At 40.1% G+C, this 16757-nt stretch overlaps 1 protein-coding gene across 2 annotated transcripts in view; it reads left to right on the top strand.

The window, feature by feature from the left end:
* The window catches only part of SVEP1 (sushi, von Willebrand factor type A, EGF and pentraxin domain containing 1), a 1471106-nt gene that overhangs the window by 827991 nt on the left and 626358 nt on the right, over window positions 1-16757 (top strand). For both annotated transcript variants that reach the window (XM_069630907.1, XM_069630908.1), the window contains exons 16-17: window positions 7243-7476; window positions 8980-9141. In XM_069630907.1, the coding sequence (XP_069487008.1) occupies window positions 7243-7476; window positions 8980-9141 (396 nt within the window). The remainder of the gene's footprint in view (window positions 1-7242; window positions 7477-8979; window positions 9142-16757) is intronic.

Genomic DNA, 16757 nt, shown 5'->3' on the forward strand with positions numbered 1-16757 from the left:
GCCATTATATACATTCTCGATTTCCTACATCACTGAACCCACCAGATATAAAATGTCTACACTTTTAGTTGATCGCTAATAGCCATGTTCCTAGTGGCTCTTCAGTATGCAGCATGCATGCATGAGCTGAATGTGCTTTGTTATGCTTTCTAATATTCATATGAAATTTGTGATAGTGATCATGCACTCATTAAATACAATTAAGACCACAAATGTGGTGCTGCCTTCATATATTTGCTCCCAGTAGATTCCTAGTCTAGGCACTTTATGAGTGCCACTATGCAAATGTCAAGCAGGGCCTTATTTTCATCTGTTTCTTTTTTTTCAATCACAATATGAAACATGTATCAACCACTCTTCACTTTCCATAATTCCTTATCCTACTAATGCTAAATTCATCTCCTCTACTTGTAAATTGTAAACATCTAGTCTAGGAGTTACATTTAGGGAATGCAGACAAAAACAACAGGATGTGCCATCTGTAAATTAAAATCCAGATACCATGAAGAAATGTACAGATCTACAAATGTCTTCAGAAAATCTGTGTTTGAATCTACAAATGGCGTCCTGTTTTTATTGTCTCCATTACCTAAATGTGTCTCCTAGACTAACATACATATACAACATATCTGTAACTGCATCTATGTCCCCATTGTTTGGTAGCCTTACATTTTGTATGCACCTAGAGACTTTTTAACGTACCCTGTTGCAGAACTGCTGGAATGCAAACACTTATTTCAACGTCTCAATTCCACAGGGTGTTTCTCCTGTTTCTCCTGCAATTGTGGTTCTGTTGAACTTCCCTGCTCAACCTCTCATTCCATAACTTGTTATGTTATCATCACATTTCTTGCCATAATAATAATCATAATCACTAGGATTTCAAAGACTTATGGGATTTGTATTGTCTTGAATAGGTTCTTTGTAAATGTGATGTATGCATACATAATACATGCCTCTGCCCATTACTTTTGCACCAATCGTGCATGAAGCAAAACATGTTCTTTTCTTTTTCACTACACCTGAGTCACTGCTCCGTCATCCATGTTTTCATAATTATCACCATCTCGAGACAAAGGGCTTTGAATATAGGGGAATATGTATACCAAGTACATCCCATTTGACCATGGTTCTTCATAGGAAATGCATCAATCTCCTCCTAACACGAGATTAAACCACTCAGAGTTTTCATTGAGCCCATTCTAATAGCTTTGTGTGAGGATGCTGTGTTCCTGTTATCTATTGACCAGTCTCTCAGTGTGCCTTTATTGTCTTCTCCTGCGATTGTTCTGCTTCCATAAAATGTTATCTCTTTGGTGCTGTCATACAATGTTTCTTAATGCAGCTTCTGTGTTGATAATTCTGTGCTTTACCTTAGGGGTTTGTCCAAGTACACTTTATTGCAAGGGCATAAAATAGCATATATCATCATTTTGCTCTTTCAGTTAGGAATTATACTTGGGACATTTCCCACAAACTATGAGGGGTTTAGGAGCCTGACCTTCAGGTCTGTGGAGTATATTGCATCACTATTTAGCAGAAGAATCATGTTCTCCAACCCTGTGACCTAACCCTTTGTCTTCATATTCTTGCTTTTCCCCAGATTGTCTTCCTACTCTATAAATACTTGTACTTCTCTATACCCCGGTAACTATGTTAATGTGCATGCATATGTATATGGCTCTGCATGTCTCAGCATGTAAAACCTGGTCTTCCATTTCATTTATTTCATGTATTAACATCCATTCAGCTAAAACGCCTTTGTGTATACAAACATAGAACACATTTAACAATAAAAACTTTAAAACATCCATCACATTTCATAGTGATTTGTTACACAGGAAAATTAAAATAGTTAAAATAGTTCCCCTGATAATTCATCAAGGATATTTATACAATACAGATAACATCTCCCCATATGATACATAAAATTAATATTGTTTCCCTTCATGAACATATCCCACACTTCTATTCTGTCATCACAGTTCATCATACTATCATAGGATTTCAGATATTTATTTTGTAGACCGGTTAAAATCTCACAATGGGAGAGGAAATGCTTTTTAGACTCGATCTCTATTTCACCACACAAGCGACACAGCCAGTCTTCACTGCATATACCAGTTTTGGGACCTTGAATCCCAAGAAGATTGGTACCATTATGTTTTAACAATACATATTGTCTAGCCATTAAGCTATTAGGAAATGCAACTATGTTACTTGGTAGTACTAGACAAAGAACCCACTGTTGACATTAGTGACCAACCTTATGGCATCAGTTTCTCTACTTTACAAACAGAGTCACCATTTCAACCATTTTCTCTTAGAAGTCATTGGCTGCTGTCCATGTAAAGATGTTTCAAATACAGACAACCAGGCACGTAACCTTCCAAGAGTACCAAACTGTAAAAAATTGTCCACATTAATAAACTCTTTAAAAACGTCAACCATTGTTGTGTCATTAGTAAGGTCTACTAGTTTTTCATAACAAATAACCATTCTACAGGTATATTCCACCATGATACATTGTTGTGCAAATTCTAGTCATATATATTCTATTGATAGTGTCCCGGACATCCTGAAGAGTAACCGTAGAATTGCTGCTTCAAATGTTTCTAGTTGGGGAAGAAATGTGTCACCCCAAACTTCTACACCATAAAACATGCATGGTACAATTTTGGCCGAGTATAACAAAAGTATTGTTTAATTTAACCACCCTCCCTGTCTATTGATAAATGAGCTTATGCCATATGCTATCTTCAAACAGTTGAGTTTATTTGCTTCCCTATGCGCACTCCATTTCAACTTATTATCAATCAGTACACCCAGATACTTATACTGCCTTACAATTTCCACAGATTCAGAATTAATTTTCCATACACATTTAGGTGACACATATTTCTTCTTTTGAATTCCATTATTTTAGTCTTGCCAATGCTAATATGTAGTCCATTTGCATCTGCATAAGTTCCAAGTGCATCAAGCATACGTTCAAGCCCCTTAGGAGTGTAGTCAAGCAAAAGCAGGTCATCTGCATAGCCCAGCCCACCTAACTTCAAGACTCCCATTTTAACTGGGCAGGCCTCGGGTATTCTGAATGTGTCTACAAGGTCGGTAAAATATAAATTGAAAAGGGTATAGGCTAATATGCATCCCTGTTTCACTGCCCTCAATGTGGAGGAATTACTCATGTCTTAAACCCCAGCACCCTCAAAGAGCAGTGCAAGTGCACCTTAAACTATCTTCTTCTCCAGACACTTGACGGTCATACCCACAGTCACAACCCTATATCATATCTCGCTCCCTTAACACCCTGCCCATCTGCCATGTCTATTTCTTGGTCACACCTGCTGGCACAATGAGTGCCCTGTCCATCCAGACGTACACTTATGCTTGTGTTTTGGTGGAGCAACATAATCATACCATGTGGCATATTCCAGGCTGTTAGTTTTTTCCAAAGGCGATTTCTTATCACTGTATCAAAGGCAGCACTAAAATCTATATATGCAGCAAATACAGGCATTTCTCATCTACACCAGGCATACTCTACTGCAGAGACTACCATAATAAGGTTGTGCACTGTACTTGATTTCTTCCTTAAACCCTGTTTGGTTGAGGGTTGGATCTTACTTGTTGTTATCCACTCGTTCAATTCATCTAATGGAACTCTGGCAAAGATCTTGGCTGGAATATCAAGCATTGCTAGCATTCGATAATTACCAGTGTCCTTCCAACAACCTTTTTTATGGACCGGGAGTATGTGACTTTCTTTCCAAGTAGCTGGTATTATGCCAAATTTCCCTATATTTTGAAAAGAGTAAATGCGGTGCCTGGGCCCCGATAGCAGCGGAAAGCTTAATGAACCTATTACAGGTACCATCTGGTCCTGCAGCCCTTGAATTTGTCAATCGCTCAATTATCTTTATAATCTCATGTACTGACGCTTTGCATATCCACTTTTCACACTTAGTATTACCATCAGGGTCAACTGGTTCTACTGCACCTAGTGTGTTAGTAATCGGGTCGCACCAAATATCCTCACACATGCTGTTAATAAGAAGATCTCTCTTTTGTGCACCCCTCACTGCTCTCCATGTGCCACTTTACTCATTGTCTCGACATGAGTTTTCGAATGTTTTTAGTGACTTGTGTCACCGTTAGACGACTACTTGTGCTATCTAAAACCTCTAGGATTTGTTTACGTAATGCTTTTTTGGCAAGTTGAATTGTATGGTCATAACAATGGCTATTCGTCACTTTGTGATTCCAGTAATAACACTTTTATATTTCGTTTTAGTTTGAATCACTTCTTAAATGCCATCAGTTAAGACTGAGAAATCGTCAATGGGTAAAGTTCCATCTTCTCCCGAGAAATTTGACCAGCGGACACTATACATAGCAACTTCTCTATCTGCCAGGGGCCTTACTTCTGCCAGACTGGCTGATTCCACTGTATACAATTTGCCCTATTATTGACAAAAATTCATGTCACACTCTGGAATATTCCTGCACGATTTAAGGAGCACACATAATGGCATGTGATCTATCTCATCTCTAATTAGAACTGACATGTTCTAAACTTTGTCATAGGCTGCTATATTCATAAACACATAGTCGATGGTAGATGCACTCTTGCCAACAACCCTTGTGTGTGCTTTTTCAGCATCACCAGCGCCATGTCCATTGAGCATAATGAGATGATGTTGATATAGCATCTCAGCCCAGGCTTTTCCTTACCGGTTTTGTATAGATAGGTTAACGGGGGCAGATTTGTATATTCCTGATGTGTCTACCACTTGCATGCCTATTTTAGCATTAAAGTAGTCTACAACCCATGTCGGAATATGAGGATCGAGTTCATCAGGGATTTTCCTCACAGTTGTAATAGTATGTTTATTAAACACTTAATTTGGAGGATTGTAGATATTTATGTCAGCCATGCCTTGTTTACCTACAGTCTCATGGATTAATCTAACTGCTTGTACCTTGTTGGTGGAGGAGTTAATCTCTTCAATGCTCCATGGGTGATGAGCCGAGATTAGAAGCCCACCTTTTGGATGTCCAATCGGCCCCTTAATAGCCAGTATATGAGAATTAGATCTACCATCAATCTCACAGATATCTGTCATCCCGGTTTCCTGAAGGGCCACCACCTCAAATAGATCTATATGTGTTATAAGACCATTGGCAGCACTTAAGTGGGCAAATCCCGTAATGTTCCAGGAACATAGCATATTCTGTCAACGTAAATTAGTCACAAAATGTGCCTTGAAGGCTGTCGGAAGTCATTGCTAATAGGCTTCAGTACTGTCTTCATCTTTGTTCATATTATCATTCATACATCCTGTATTGTTACCTTTTTGGAACACGACCCTCTCTACTTTAATACTCTTAATAACCAATCTTTCCTTTGAGCCCAGGGTGGAACACCCATTAAGTATTGACACAGGGTCTGGCAATGTACATCTGTTTTTGGTAGACATCCTATTCACAATCGCACAACTGTAGTGAAGCCTAAACAAATCATGTTCATACTCAAGGATGTAATCAAGTATGGCATCTGCTCTAAACAATATGTTAGAGGCAACAACAGCTGTGTGTTCCTCTTGGTCCATTATTCTAATGTCTTCACTGGTGATCCCTCGTAGGGGAACTATGTTGTGCAATATGAGCAAAACCGCTGCACGATTTAATGGTGGGTGTTGATCAACAAAGGATATAGACTAAGTTGGAAGGCTCTTGATACGATCACTTCTTTCACATCTTGATTATTGATTCACTCACTATGCTTTGTCATGTTTATGCCTGTTTATTTGGTAATAGCTGTTTGTGAGGCAAAACTTGCTGACTTTTTATTGTTCTGTTTTTTTACCTTTTGGGTGCTCATTTTACACAGGGGATCTACCCCGCCCACAAACAGACACTGAACATCTTCGAGCAAACAGTCATCCTGGTCAATATTTCATTGCTTTTTCTGACATTTCTGATGTTTCTGAGTCTTACTCTGCGCACAGGCTCCTAGGTTACCACTTTCATGCCCCACTATCATTATGTTTCACTTGGTCCATCATATAACTGCGAATATCACTTGCATGTTTTCGCACCCCCGATTCCAGTGTTCATGCAGAGATAATTCCTAACTGATTCTCTTGATTTGCCTTCTGTATAATGCTATCCTGCTTATTCTTCTGAGTGCTTTATACATTTTTAAATACTTTTTTCACATAATTTTTAGACAAAATCACAATATCTCGTGTGTCTACTTCTACTGTTTCTATCTGGAACAGTTCATCATCTATGACACAGGCATTCTTCGAGTGCTTATAATTAGGTCTTCCATACATTACTGCCTGTGAGATGGTATTTCGTTTCCTTATGGTTTTGCTCCCTATGTGCTGTTTTCCTTTCCTCTAGTTACAGGACACTGGGCTCCGTTTCAACCATGTGACATTCTGGCTATTGCTTGTACTGGAGACACAGATTTTTTCACTGTATTGGCATCATTTCTTATCAAGTCATATCCAACACCAACTGAGATGACATCATTCTCGCTTTCATTCTTACTTCCAGTGTTTGTACTTTGCTCTCTTAGGGTTATTCTACGTCGATTTATGCTTTTTTGAAGCAGTAATGACTGAAGATCGAGCTTCTTTTCCAGTCTTTCACATCTTTCAACCACCATTGTTAACAGATTTTCAAAGACTTCAAACATCGCAATTCACCTGATAGTTGTGTTACTTAAATTCATATTTTACTCATTTACCATGGGAGTTTGCATAGGTGATTCCACTGCGCAAAATCTATATAACTCGCAGTCGGAAATTCCTGTTATGATATTAAGCAGAGTTCTTATTGGGACCTTCTCGAGTTGTTGTGTAACACATTCGAAAGCACACTCCACTATTGTAGCATGTAGTTTAAGTTCCCGTTGTGGTTGTTTTAGCAAAGGACCAACGTAATGATACTGGTCTCTCTGTAGGGGCCCATTGACAATCTGGGACAGGGTTTTGCTACATACATCTTCCCAAAATCTTGATAAAAATAAGTAAGTTAGAACATTCAATATCTGTTGCTGGAATAAAAGTGTTTAGGGGAGAGCATGACCTTTGGTACTGTAAGAAAGTTTGACTTCAAATGTTGAGCTTTTTTGTTTGTTTGTTGGTGTTGTTTTTTTAAGATGCAGTGCAGTGTGTGATTACGAAATCTGTATAGTTATTTGTTGTCTTTTATTCCTTCACTTAGCAAGTGTACCACTACCTGATAAAAGGAATGATACACTGGAATTGGAAAATCAACGACGGCTTCTGAAAACCTTGGAAACCATCACCAACAGACTGAAGAGAACCTTGAACAAGGAGCCCATGTACTCGTTCCATGTTGCCTCTGAAGTGGTAGTAGCGGACAGCAACTCGCTGGAAAGTGAGAAGGCCTTCCTGTTCTGCAGGCCCGGTACCGTGCTGAAAGGGCGCATGTGTGGTAAGAATGAACTCCGCCTTCAATTTGCCTCTGTTTCTCTGTTTGAAGATGTCTCTCTGTGCCTGCAGTCTCCAAAGAACGTTCAATGACGTCACCAGATTGACAGCTGGCTTCAAAATCCTGGGGCCCATTACATAAACATTGCACCAGCGTATTTGCAGTTTTGAATGGTATGACCATATTCTCAAAAATAATAGTGCCATTATGTGCCCTTTAAATGCATTACTGTTCCTTATTAGTACTAGTGCAACTATTCTCCTGGTGCACATGTTGTACCAGGATACCAATGCCATAGAGCTAATACTGTTCGGCTGGCATAACGTTTCTGCAAAGGGGCCCTTGGTAGATCAAATTAACGTCAACATAGATGTTATTATTGTTTTCACCATACTGCAGACCCCTCCCAAAAACAGAATTGATGACAAAGATTTGTGATCTGACCCTGATAGTGGTAGTGCCTTAAAAAGATACCAGGTTATGTGGACTCCTATTACCATCATTAGGGTTAACTCATTTCGAGTATTTTTCTTTTAATTTTATGTTGGTGAAGGCTTTTGGAGGTCTATGAAGTCACAGTAACCAAGTGACATGAATAGTAATTTCAATTAGGAAACATAATAGCTGTAAAGGGCGTCCATATTGAGCTGGAAAAAGTGACTTTTATGGTGCAAAAGTGGTGCAAAATGACGAGGGAAGCAAAAGGAGAAACATGCCATTTATTCTATACGGATTTAAGAGATCATGGGCCTCATTGCGAGTTTAGAGGCTATTAGCACCATGGCTGCTTCCAAACCGGGCTAAATTACCAGGTTCCTGCAATGCGGACTTACCGGGCAATTCCGACTGAGGAGGACCCAGTAGTTCCTCCTTGCAGGAACCATTCCCCGTTCCCATTTGAGCCTTCATAGGGTTCAATGGGAATGGGGAGGGAGGTAATAACAGGCACATTACAAGTGGCCCGTTATTACCTCCCTCTTGCCCTCGCGGGACCCGTAAAAGACGTCTGGTTTTACCAGACGTCTGATCCGGGTCCCGCAAAGGGAACCTCATAATCGGTGCTCCCGTAATGAAGGGGGCCGGTCCCGTACTGGCCCCGTTCATTACGGGAGCGCCAGGGTTATAATGAGACCCCATGTATAAGAACATCACATTATTGTCAACATGGATAAGTTGGATATAAAACATTAAGAAGAGATAGCATTGCACACATTAATTCATACATGTACATGCCAAAGTGTAGTGTTTCCCTTGTACGTTATCTATCTGTTGATTTCGTAAAATAACAGCTAAAAAAGCAATTTCTCCTCTACCAAACATTCTAATTTATGAAGGGGTTTACATTTGTTCTCAATGGAATGTGCAACGAAACAAGCACTCAAATACGTAAATGCTCCAGAGCGATTAAGGTAGAGTTGAGATCGAAACAATTATATCAGTCTTCCATATATCTGTGCTTAGCTTGTGTTCTACAACGTTCTGATGTCACCTTTGTATTTTCTTAAGTGAACTGTCCTGTGGGCACCTACTACTCCCTAGAGCACCACACGTGTGAAAGCTGTTGGATTGGAACTTACCAGGACGAAGAGGGGCAAATGGAATGCAAGAACTGCCCTGCTGGGAGTTATACAGAATATCTCCACTCCAGGAGTATGTCCGAATGTAAAGGTGGGGTGAATACGCTTTACACGACTTCATTTCGAAGGAGTTATTTAATGTGTAAACAATTACATTTGTATAATTTTTCAGAGCAGACAATGTTCACCTTGATAGTACTGCAACTTGCTTTCTCTGACTAAAGAAGCTAAAAAGTAATGTATTAATTTCTTAAAGATGACTAGCTGATATACCCGGCATTGCCCGGGCTTTTGTTCACTCATAAGTACAGGTAACTGTGCAGAAATTGGTGCAGATTGGTGAAACAGTGTGGAATTGTATGAGGAACAATGGTTTGCCAAGCCACAAACCTACAAACCCACAAACAAATGTTTACTTTTGCTGAAATCCAGGAAAAGAGGTGGGGTGCCCAAATGTCATGTACCGATTAATGTTCGGAGGGTCCTAACAAGTGACTGTGCAGAATCTGGTGCAGGTTGCTGAAACAGTGTGATATTTAATAGGGAACATACACAAAGCCACAAACCCACCCACACATTTCACTTTTGTTGAAATCCGGAGAAAGGAGTGGGGTGTCCAAATGTCATGTAGACTATAATGTCCAGAGGGTCCTAACAAGTGACTATGCAATGTTTGGTGCAGATTGGTGAAATGGTGTGGAATTATATAGTGAACACACACAAAGCCACAAACCCACACCCACATTTGCACTTTTGCTAAAATCCAGGGAAAGGGATGGGATTTCCAGATTCCATCTAGCCAGTAATTTCCAGAGGGTCCTAAAAGGTGACTGTGCATAATTTGGTGCAGCTTGATGAAATGGTGTGGAATTCTATAGGGAACATATGTAAAGCCAGAAACCCAAAAACCCACACATTTTCACTTTTATATATATATATAGATTGACGGATCATGTATCAGGATTGCGTACCCTCATGATGCATTAGTTGAAGTGCACCTACTGCACATTATTGTCTGAGGGAGCCTAGCAATGGAGCTCTGTCCTACATGTTGATGACAGATCTCAACAGGTAACATTTATCTCACTGCTATCTGTATATTTGACAGGCTCAAGGATATGTAGAGTGAAGTTGAGTGATATTTATTGATAAAACATATTCCTACTCCATTCTTTTAAATTTAGAAACTGTACATTTTCAAACAAGTCTGAGGAGAAAACCTTAATGATCACATGCAACAGTAGTATTCAATTTTTAGGAACAAGCAATTTTGTCGATGTGGGATGGCAGCAATTAAAGGCAAATCAAGCAACTTTAAAGAAAAACAAATTTTGTTGCGGAAAAGTGTAAGATAGGTCAGACCACCTTTAAAAATCCTATTAATCAGGCCACCAAAGAGGCCTACTGAGTTCTCCTGATTGTATTGTGATTGACATACAAGTTTTGCTTGAAAGCGATTATGGAAATCCCATTTGGATTAACATCTCACATTTGCCCACAAGTATTTCTTTACTGGGACATTTTCTCATTTTGCAGCAGGACCATCCATTTATAAGCTACCCGGGCAATTATTTGACTAACCAATCTGTCAGACTCTATACTTTGCTGACTGCTGGCATTCTAAATTCTTGAAGAAGGGTTATTGGGCTTGATGCATGAGGTTGTATATCTACCTTTCATGTGTTAATTGCACCTATTTGGAGGACATTTACAATCATCACAGAATCAAACAGTGTTTCCATGAAATAAGGGAAAATGTGGCAGAGAGTGCACCACAATTTATGCAGTCTGTCTACCCTTTTCGTTGCCCATTGGATGTCAGCTGTTCTAAGACCACTCAAATATGCACTGGGAAGCCAAAGTGCTCGCACAGAGTGCCAGAAAGTGGACCACAGTTTCTTCAGTCTGTCTACCCTTTTCATTGTCCAGTGGGCAGCAGCTGTTCTCAGAAAACTCTAATATGCGCTTGTAGCGCAAAGCACTCACGCAGAGTGCAGCCTCGCTACCATTTTCATTGTCCATTGGATGTCAGCTGTTCTCAGAACATTCTAATATACGCTAGGAGCGTGAAGCACTTGCACAGAGTGCCAGAGAGTGGACGGCAGTTTCTGCAATCTGTCTACTCTTTTCATTGTCCATTGGAAATCAGCTGTTCTCAGAACACTCTAAAATGCGCTTGAAGTGCCAAGCGCTTGTGCGGAGTGCAGCCTCTCTACCCTTTTCAATGTCCATTAGATGTCAGCTGTTCTCAGAACACTTTAGTATGTTCTAGGAGCATGAAGAGCACGTGTGGAGTGCCAGAGAGTGCAGCAGAGTTTCTGCAGTTCCTGCAGTAATCAGGGGGCATTTGGGATTCTGGAAAGGCTATTCTGTGGTACCTATAATCTATCCTGGGGAGAAGTTGCGATTGTCTTGAAACATTGCATGACAGCCCTGGCCGCTGAGGAGGCGAAGCGAGTTTCAGTTTCCATCCTTGTGGGTTGTTGAAGTTTAATTCTTTCAGACACTGTATGGCTTCTTCCTCCTATGGGCAGCAAAGTAAATCTGCAGCAACTTCTCTTTCACCTGTGCCGCCCCAAAAGCACATTGAAGGGCCCTCACGGGTAATATCTTCTGAATCTACTAGTCACGCTTTTCACTCTTTGACTACTCCTAAATTAAAAATCCCAGGAAAGATTACAGAATTTCTGCAGTCCGCAGCAGACATTCAGAAATCACCTGAATACAAAGAATTACCTTGTTTGGTAACAGAAAACACTCTGGCAAATGGCACTAGTGGGATTTGTTGTTCCTGATTAACTACAGGTGGGATTTCCCCTGTCACAAGTCGTTTATGAACAGCCAAAAAGCATTATTTTGTCACCTCTGAGAAATGCTTTTTCCGAATCAGCCAATTTATTGGCTAGATCACCACCGTTATTTTGTAACAAGGACACAAAATTGCCCATAGCTGCTTCTTATGCTTACTATACCTCCTGCAGGCCTCTAACTTCACCTAAGACACAGTAATATCTGAACAGCACTTGTCCAACTGCTCAACCAACAATGTTTCCTCTAAACTTTGTGTTAAATTCTTTGGTGAGGCTCTACGAAAATATCCACCAACAATTTAGGAAGCGAAAAACGCTGTTGCTGAACATCACAGATAATGTAAACCTTTTGGAAGTGTTTATCTGTGCAGAATAAAGATCAACCCATGTTTCAAAACTGAGAGTTAACAACGCTTCTCTCAAACTAATGCTGCATGCCGCTGTGCCACAAAATCCCCAAGATACATCTCACTTGCTGGTCCAGAAGATTGGTTATGACCCAATAAATTCAATGCACGAGCTCGAGAAAAGGGGTGTTGCAGCTGCTGTATTTGAGGTTTTATCTCCTAGCCCACAAAATAAACACACAAGACAGAAGACAGTGAGGGTAAAGAGCCTAAAGAAAAGTAAAAACATCAATGAAATTCCACCATTAAAAATATGGGATCCAGAAAATTCTTGCAAAAATGAAAGCCTACATTAATGGACACTCCATCATCTAGCTAGAAGAGACTCAGAATACAGGTCAGCCTAATGTTTTACAGTTGCACCATGATACAAAGAAAACTAAGCATCCCAAGTTAGTGGATCTATGGAACAAAGCACCAGACACTGAAATAAACTCGGAACCTAGGAATATAAATGCAGCTCCATCTGGTGATAAAAAGATGCCTGTAATTGATTGTAATTCAGGGGATGACAACACCCCAGAAGAGGTGCGGAACATATCATACTTCTCAACATATTCAATTCAGGAAACAGAAGAGGATCCCCAGTTACAGGATACATAGCTTCCCCATTGACAATAAACACCCAGGAGGCCCTGTGTCGGCTTCAAACTCTTCACATGCAAGTACTCTAGAAGAAAAACGTGTGTTATCTACGAAGGCACACAATACACAAAAGGGCCTTGTGTCTAACACCAATATTTAGCTCTTCTATACTTTAGAAGAAAACATAAATTTGCTTTTAAAGGCAGATAGGGACTATGAATAAAATCTAAAGCCAGCTGAAGAGTCCCAGCCAAATCTTTCATCATCATTGGTAATGGGGCTAGAAAGCATCTTCCAAGCCTCATCTTCCATTGTTTTAAATTAAAAAAATTTCCTATTACTATTGCATGAAAATTCACTACTTCAGGCAAATTTCCTTAAAGGGCTTTGAGCTGGGGAACTTCCCCAAGGATGACAGAACTGACTTGGTCCATATACACTTTGTTCAAGTCTAATTATGTCCATTGTTATGGATCAAGCACTAGTCCTGGGTAGCTGGATTATGACATTTTTAGAATAAATTCTGCCCCCAATACTAACACTAAAGTGGCTACCAACACTCAACAGGCCAAGCTGTTTGACCTGAGTTCACTTAGGCCTTTAAACATTTGCAAAGACAGCCACAACCATGATCAACCAGATGTCACCTTTACGGCTCAACCAAAAGGTACATCAAATTGTGAAAATTGTGATTGGTCTTGGATAGCATCCTCTTTAAGTAGGGGTTCTATTACTTCAGGGGTCAGTACATGAGACCATGCTACTTCCCAAATAAAGATAATTTCTTGGAACACTAGAGGACATTTGCACCTCTTGAATGACTCTACTCATAACTTGGTTAATATAGTGTGCCTTGTTGGACGGCTACACAGTCTTTTATATACCTGCATACAAAGGGCTTAGAGGACATAATTCCTGGCCACTAATAGATCAAATCTGGTTATTAAGGCTTTTCAATTAAGGTCTAGTTGGAAAAGAAATTTTAGTGGTCAATATTTAATGGTATAATTATGAACAAAGGGGGAAAACAAAATATTTTTTTGGTAAATGTTTATTGAAACCCCTTTGAATCTAAAAAAGAAAATGTATTTGAAGCTGTGTGGTCTGTTTAGCAGAGGGGAATGATGAATCCCCACCAAAAAATATTTTCGTTGGGGATTTGAATTCCAACTGCTTACATATAAACAGGACAACCAAGAAGCGACTGACAAGTGAAAAGAGTTAGTCTAGAACTAGAGGCGAAAACTGGAATGTGTTAATGGATTTATGGGACATGAATAGAATAAATGGTAATTTATATCCAGATATCCTTGCTGAACCAACGTGCAAAAGAGGAAACTGGCTGCTACGATAGATTACAGTTTGACTTCTAGATTATTTTTAAACTACTGTTTCTCCTTCTCTGTTAAAGACTATCGCTAGTGCCCATGCAATCCTTCAACATATACTTGACTTAAACGTGGGTCGTAGAACAAACAACATTCTCCTGGCTTTTGCGAAAACAAACCATGCTGCCACTAGTCTTAAATGCGATCCCAAAGTACTCGATTTAATAACCATATCCACAAACAAGCCATATAAAAATTGGCTAAATTACAGGAGGGAACTGATCCAGAGACTTTATTATTTTTTTAAAAGCTCAAATCATGGAAGTGGAAGAGAGGACCCTAATGTTAGCAATAAGGGAGACACATTTATGCCCCCATAAATTCAATGAGTTAGTACATTACAAAACAAAGAACTGTGGCATAATTTGAGACATTATCTAAAAATCAGCCCTAATACAAAAAATCTACAGAGCATTAGGAAATCGAAGCAAAAATGCAAAAATTGGATTAAGCATCATAAATTCACCCAATCAATGACATTCAGAACACATGTTACAAATACTCACAACTAATCAAGACAAGTGTTTCTTGGAAGTGATCAATTCCATTGATCAAAGTCCTTTGAGAACAACAGCAAATCCTTTAACTGAATTACAGTGGCACAATACTACACTAAAATATACGATAAACATAAGGAACGTCCTGTCTTAAATTATCCAGTTAATGAGGCAAACTGGTGTCTTGCTTTTGAGCAAGAGGACATTGTCACTCTAATTAGTAAAGTGAAGAATTCAACATCCCTGGGCCCGGACGGGCTATCCAGTGCCGATTTAAAGTGAGATTTGGTGAAGTGGGCATATATTCCATTTCAATTCTTTGCACACATCACTGGGGTACTACTTATCATTGTTCAATTCATTTTACAGTGCAGTACAAGCAGGTATACCTTTTGTTTTGCCCTAGATTAACACTACAAGGATTTTTGGTAACTTTAGGTTTGCCTCAGAGACAAGCTGGTGGCAGCAGCTACTTTTTGCTATTTGTTTTGTATATTTATATGTAGCATTACCACATTTATGGCGTTTGGCTACCTACTGTGGCTAGTGTCCAAACATGTCCATGCCACAAGGTTTTTCATTTGTCCCTTGACCATCTTGTCACTAACCCTTCTTTCTGACCGGTAAGGATAGAACAATCCTTATATTGACATGCAGTGCTCAGGAAAGCTGAGGCTTTTTTTGGGCTTCTGCAGGGCCATGTGTTTTTACTGCCAGGAAGTGGGTTGGGACTGTCTGGTGTCAATCCACAAACTGGTTTCAGTATGTCTGAGTGGTATGCATGAGCTGTGCCACAAGTGGACCTGATTGGACCACTAATGGTGTGTGTGTCTGGGCCAGATCTTAAATTGGTTAGCAGGAGTTTTGACTCTTACCTGCCATTGGATAAGAAGAAGACCCCTGAATCTGTTCCAGAGAGATCCTGGAAGAAACCCGAAGGAGCCAGGTATCCTCTCAGACTGTACGTCAAGCAAGGAGTCTGTGGATCCGACTGAAGAAGGCCTGGTGACCAGGTTCTACTGCTGTCCTGGAAGACCTTTGTCTTTTAGATGATCTCCAGAAGTCCTGCGAGGGATCTTCAACCCTTGCAGTGGAGGGACCATCCATTCCCAATGTCAGAACGGTGTTCTGCGAAGAAGAGCCTTCAGACGTGTCCCTGAGCCAATCGGGGATGACCAGCATAGATTTTGGGTTACCATTGAGGCTCGGAACTTTGGAGATAGACAGCTCATGCTGCAGGAATCATCTCTGCCAAATTATGTGGTTCCAACATCAAGGGGACCCTGGATACAAGGTGAAGTCAGACTTCATAAAGTGCGTCCCCCTGCGTTACTGTGCATTGGTGGCCATGGTCCAAAACAGCTATCCTGCATCCAGTCCTGTACTGAGCGGGGCCCTGCATTTAGTTCTTCTGCATTCTACATCCTGAAGAACTTGCACCAGAATTTGTTGTTGATCATAGAAGTGCTTAAACCTGCAACCCCTGGGCATGGATGACCGGAACTGACAGCAGGACAAGTGGGCTTGGGCCCTCTTTTGAAGACCTGCCAAGTCCCAAGAAGAATCAGAGTATGGGGGTGAGTGTAGCATTTCCTACCGACCTGAACCCCATATCTCCCTTTTAAAAGTTCAGTAACCTTTAGAATCTGCCAGCATCCCGAATGTCGGGTACAGTTTGTTCACTGCAACAGAGTATCTTCTAACTCTTGGAACTCTTCCCAGGTCTCCAGGACCCCTACCTGAGTTTTTATCCGCTTCACAATCTTCCTTTGAACATTGCTGAACTTTTGGGCATAAGGGCCCATTCATAATAGGTATGGACTTTTGAAGTTAACTTTTAGTGATTACTCGGATCTAACAGTGTTATGATATTTACTTACCTTCCCTTGTAGGTGTGGTGTAGTATATCTGAAACTGTTACTATGATTGTACATATATGTCATTATTTAGTTTGTGTGATGATATTACATGCTAGTAGGCATTTGTCATTGTGTTGCATGGCCATAAATAAATACGTATT

The sequence above is a fragment of the Ambystoma mexicanum genome, chromosome 6q (assembly GCF_040938575.1).
Source record: "Ambystoma mexicanum isolate Mex_15411 chromosome 6q, UKY_AmexF1_1, whole genome shotgun sequence".
NCBI lineage: Eukaryota > Metazoa > Chordata > Amphibia > Caudata > Ambystomatidae > Ambystoma > Ambystoma mexicanum.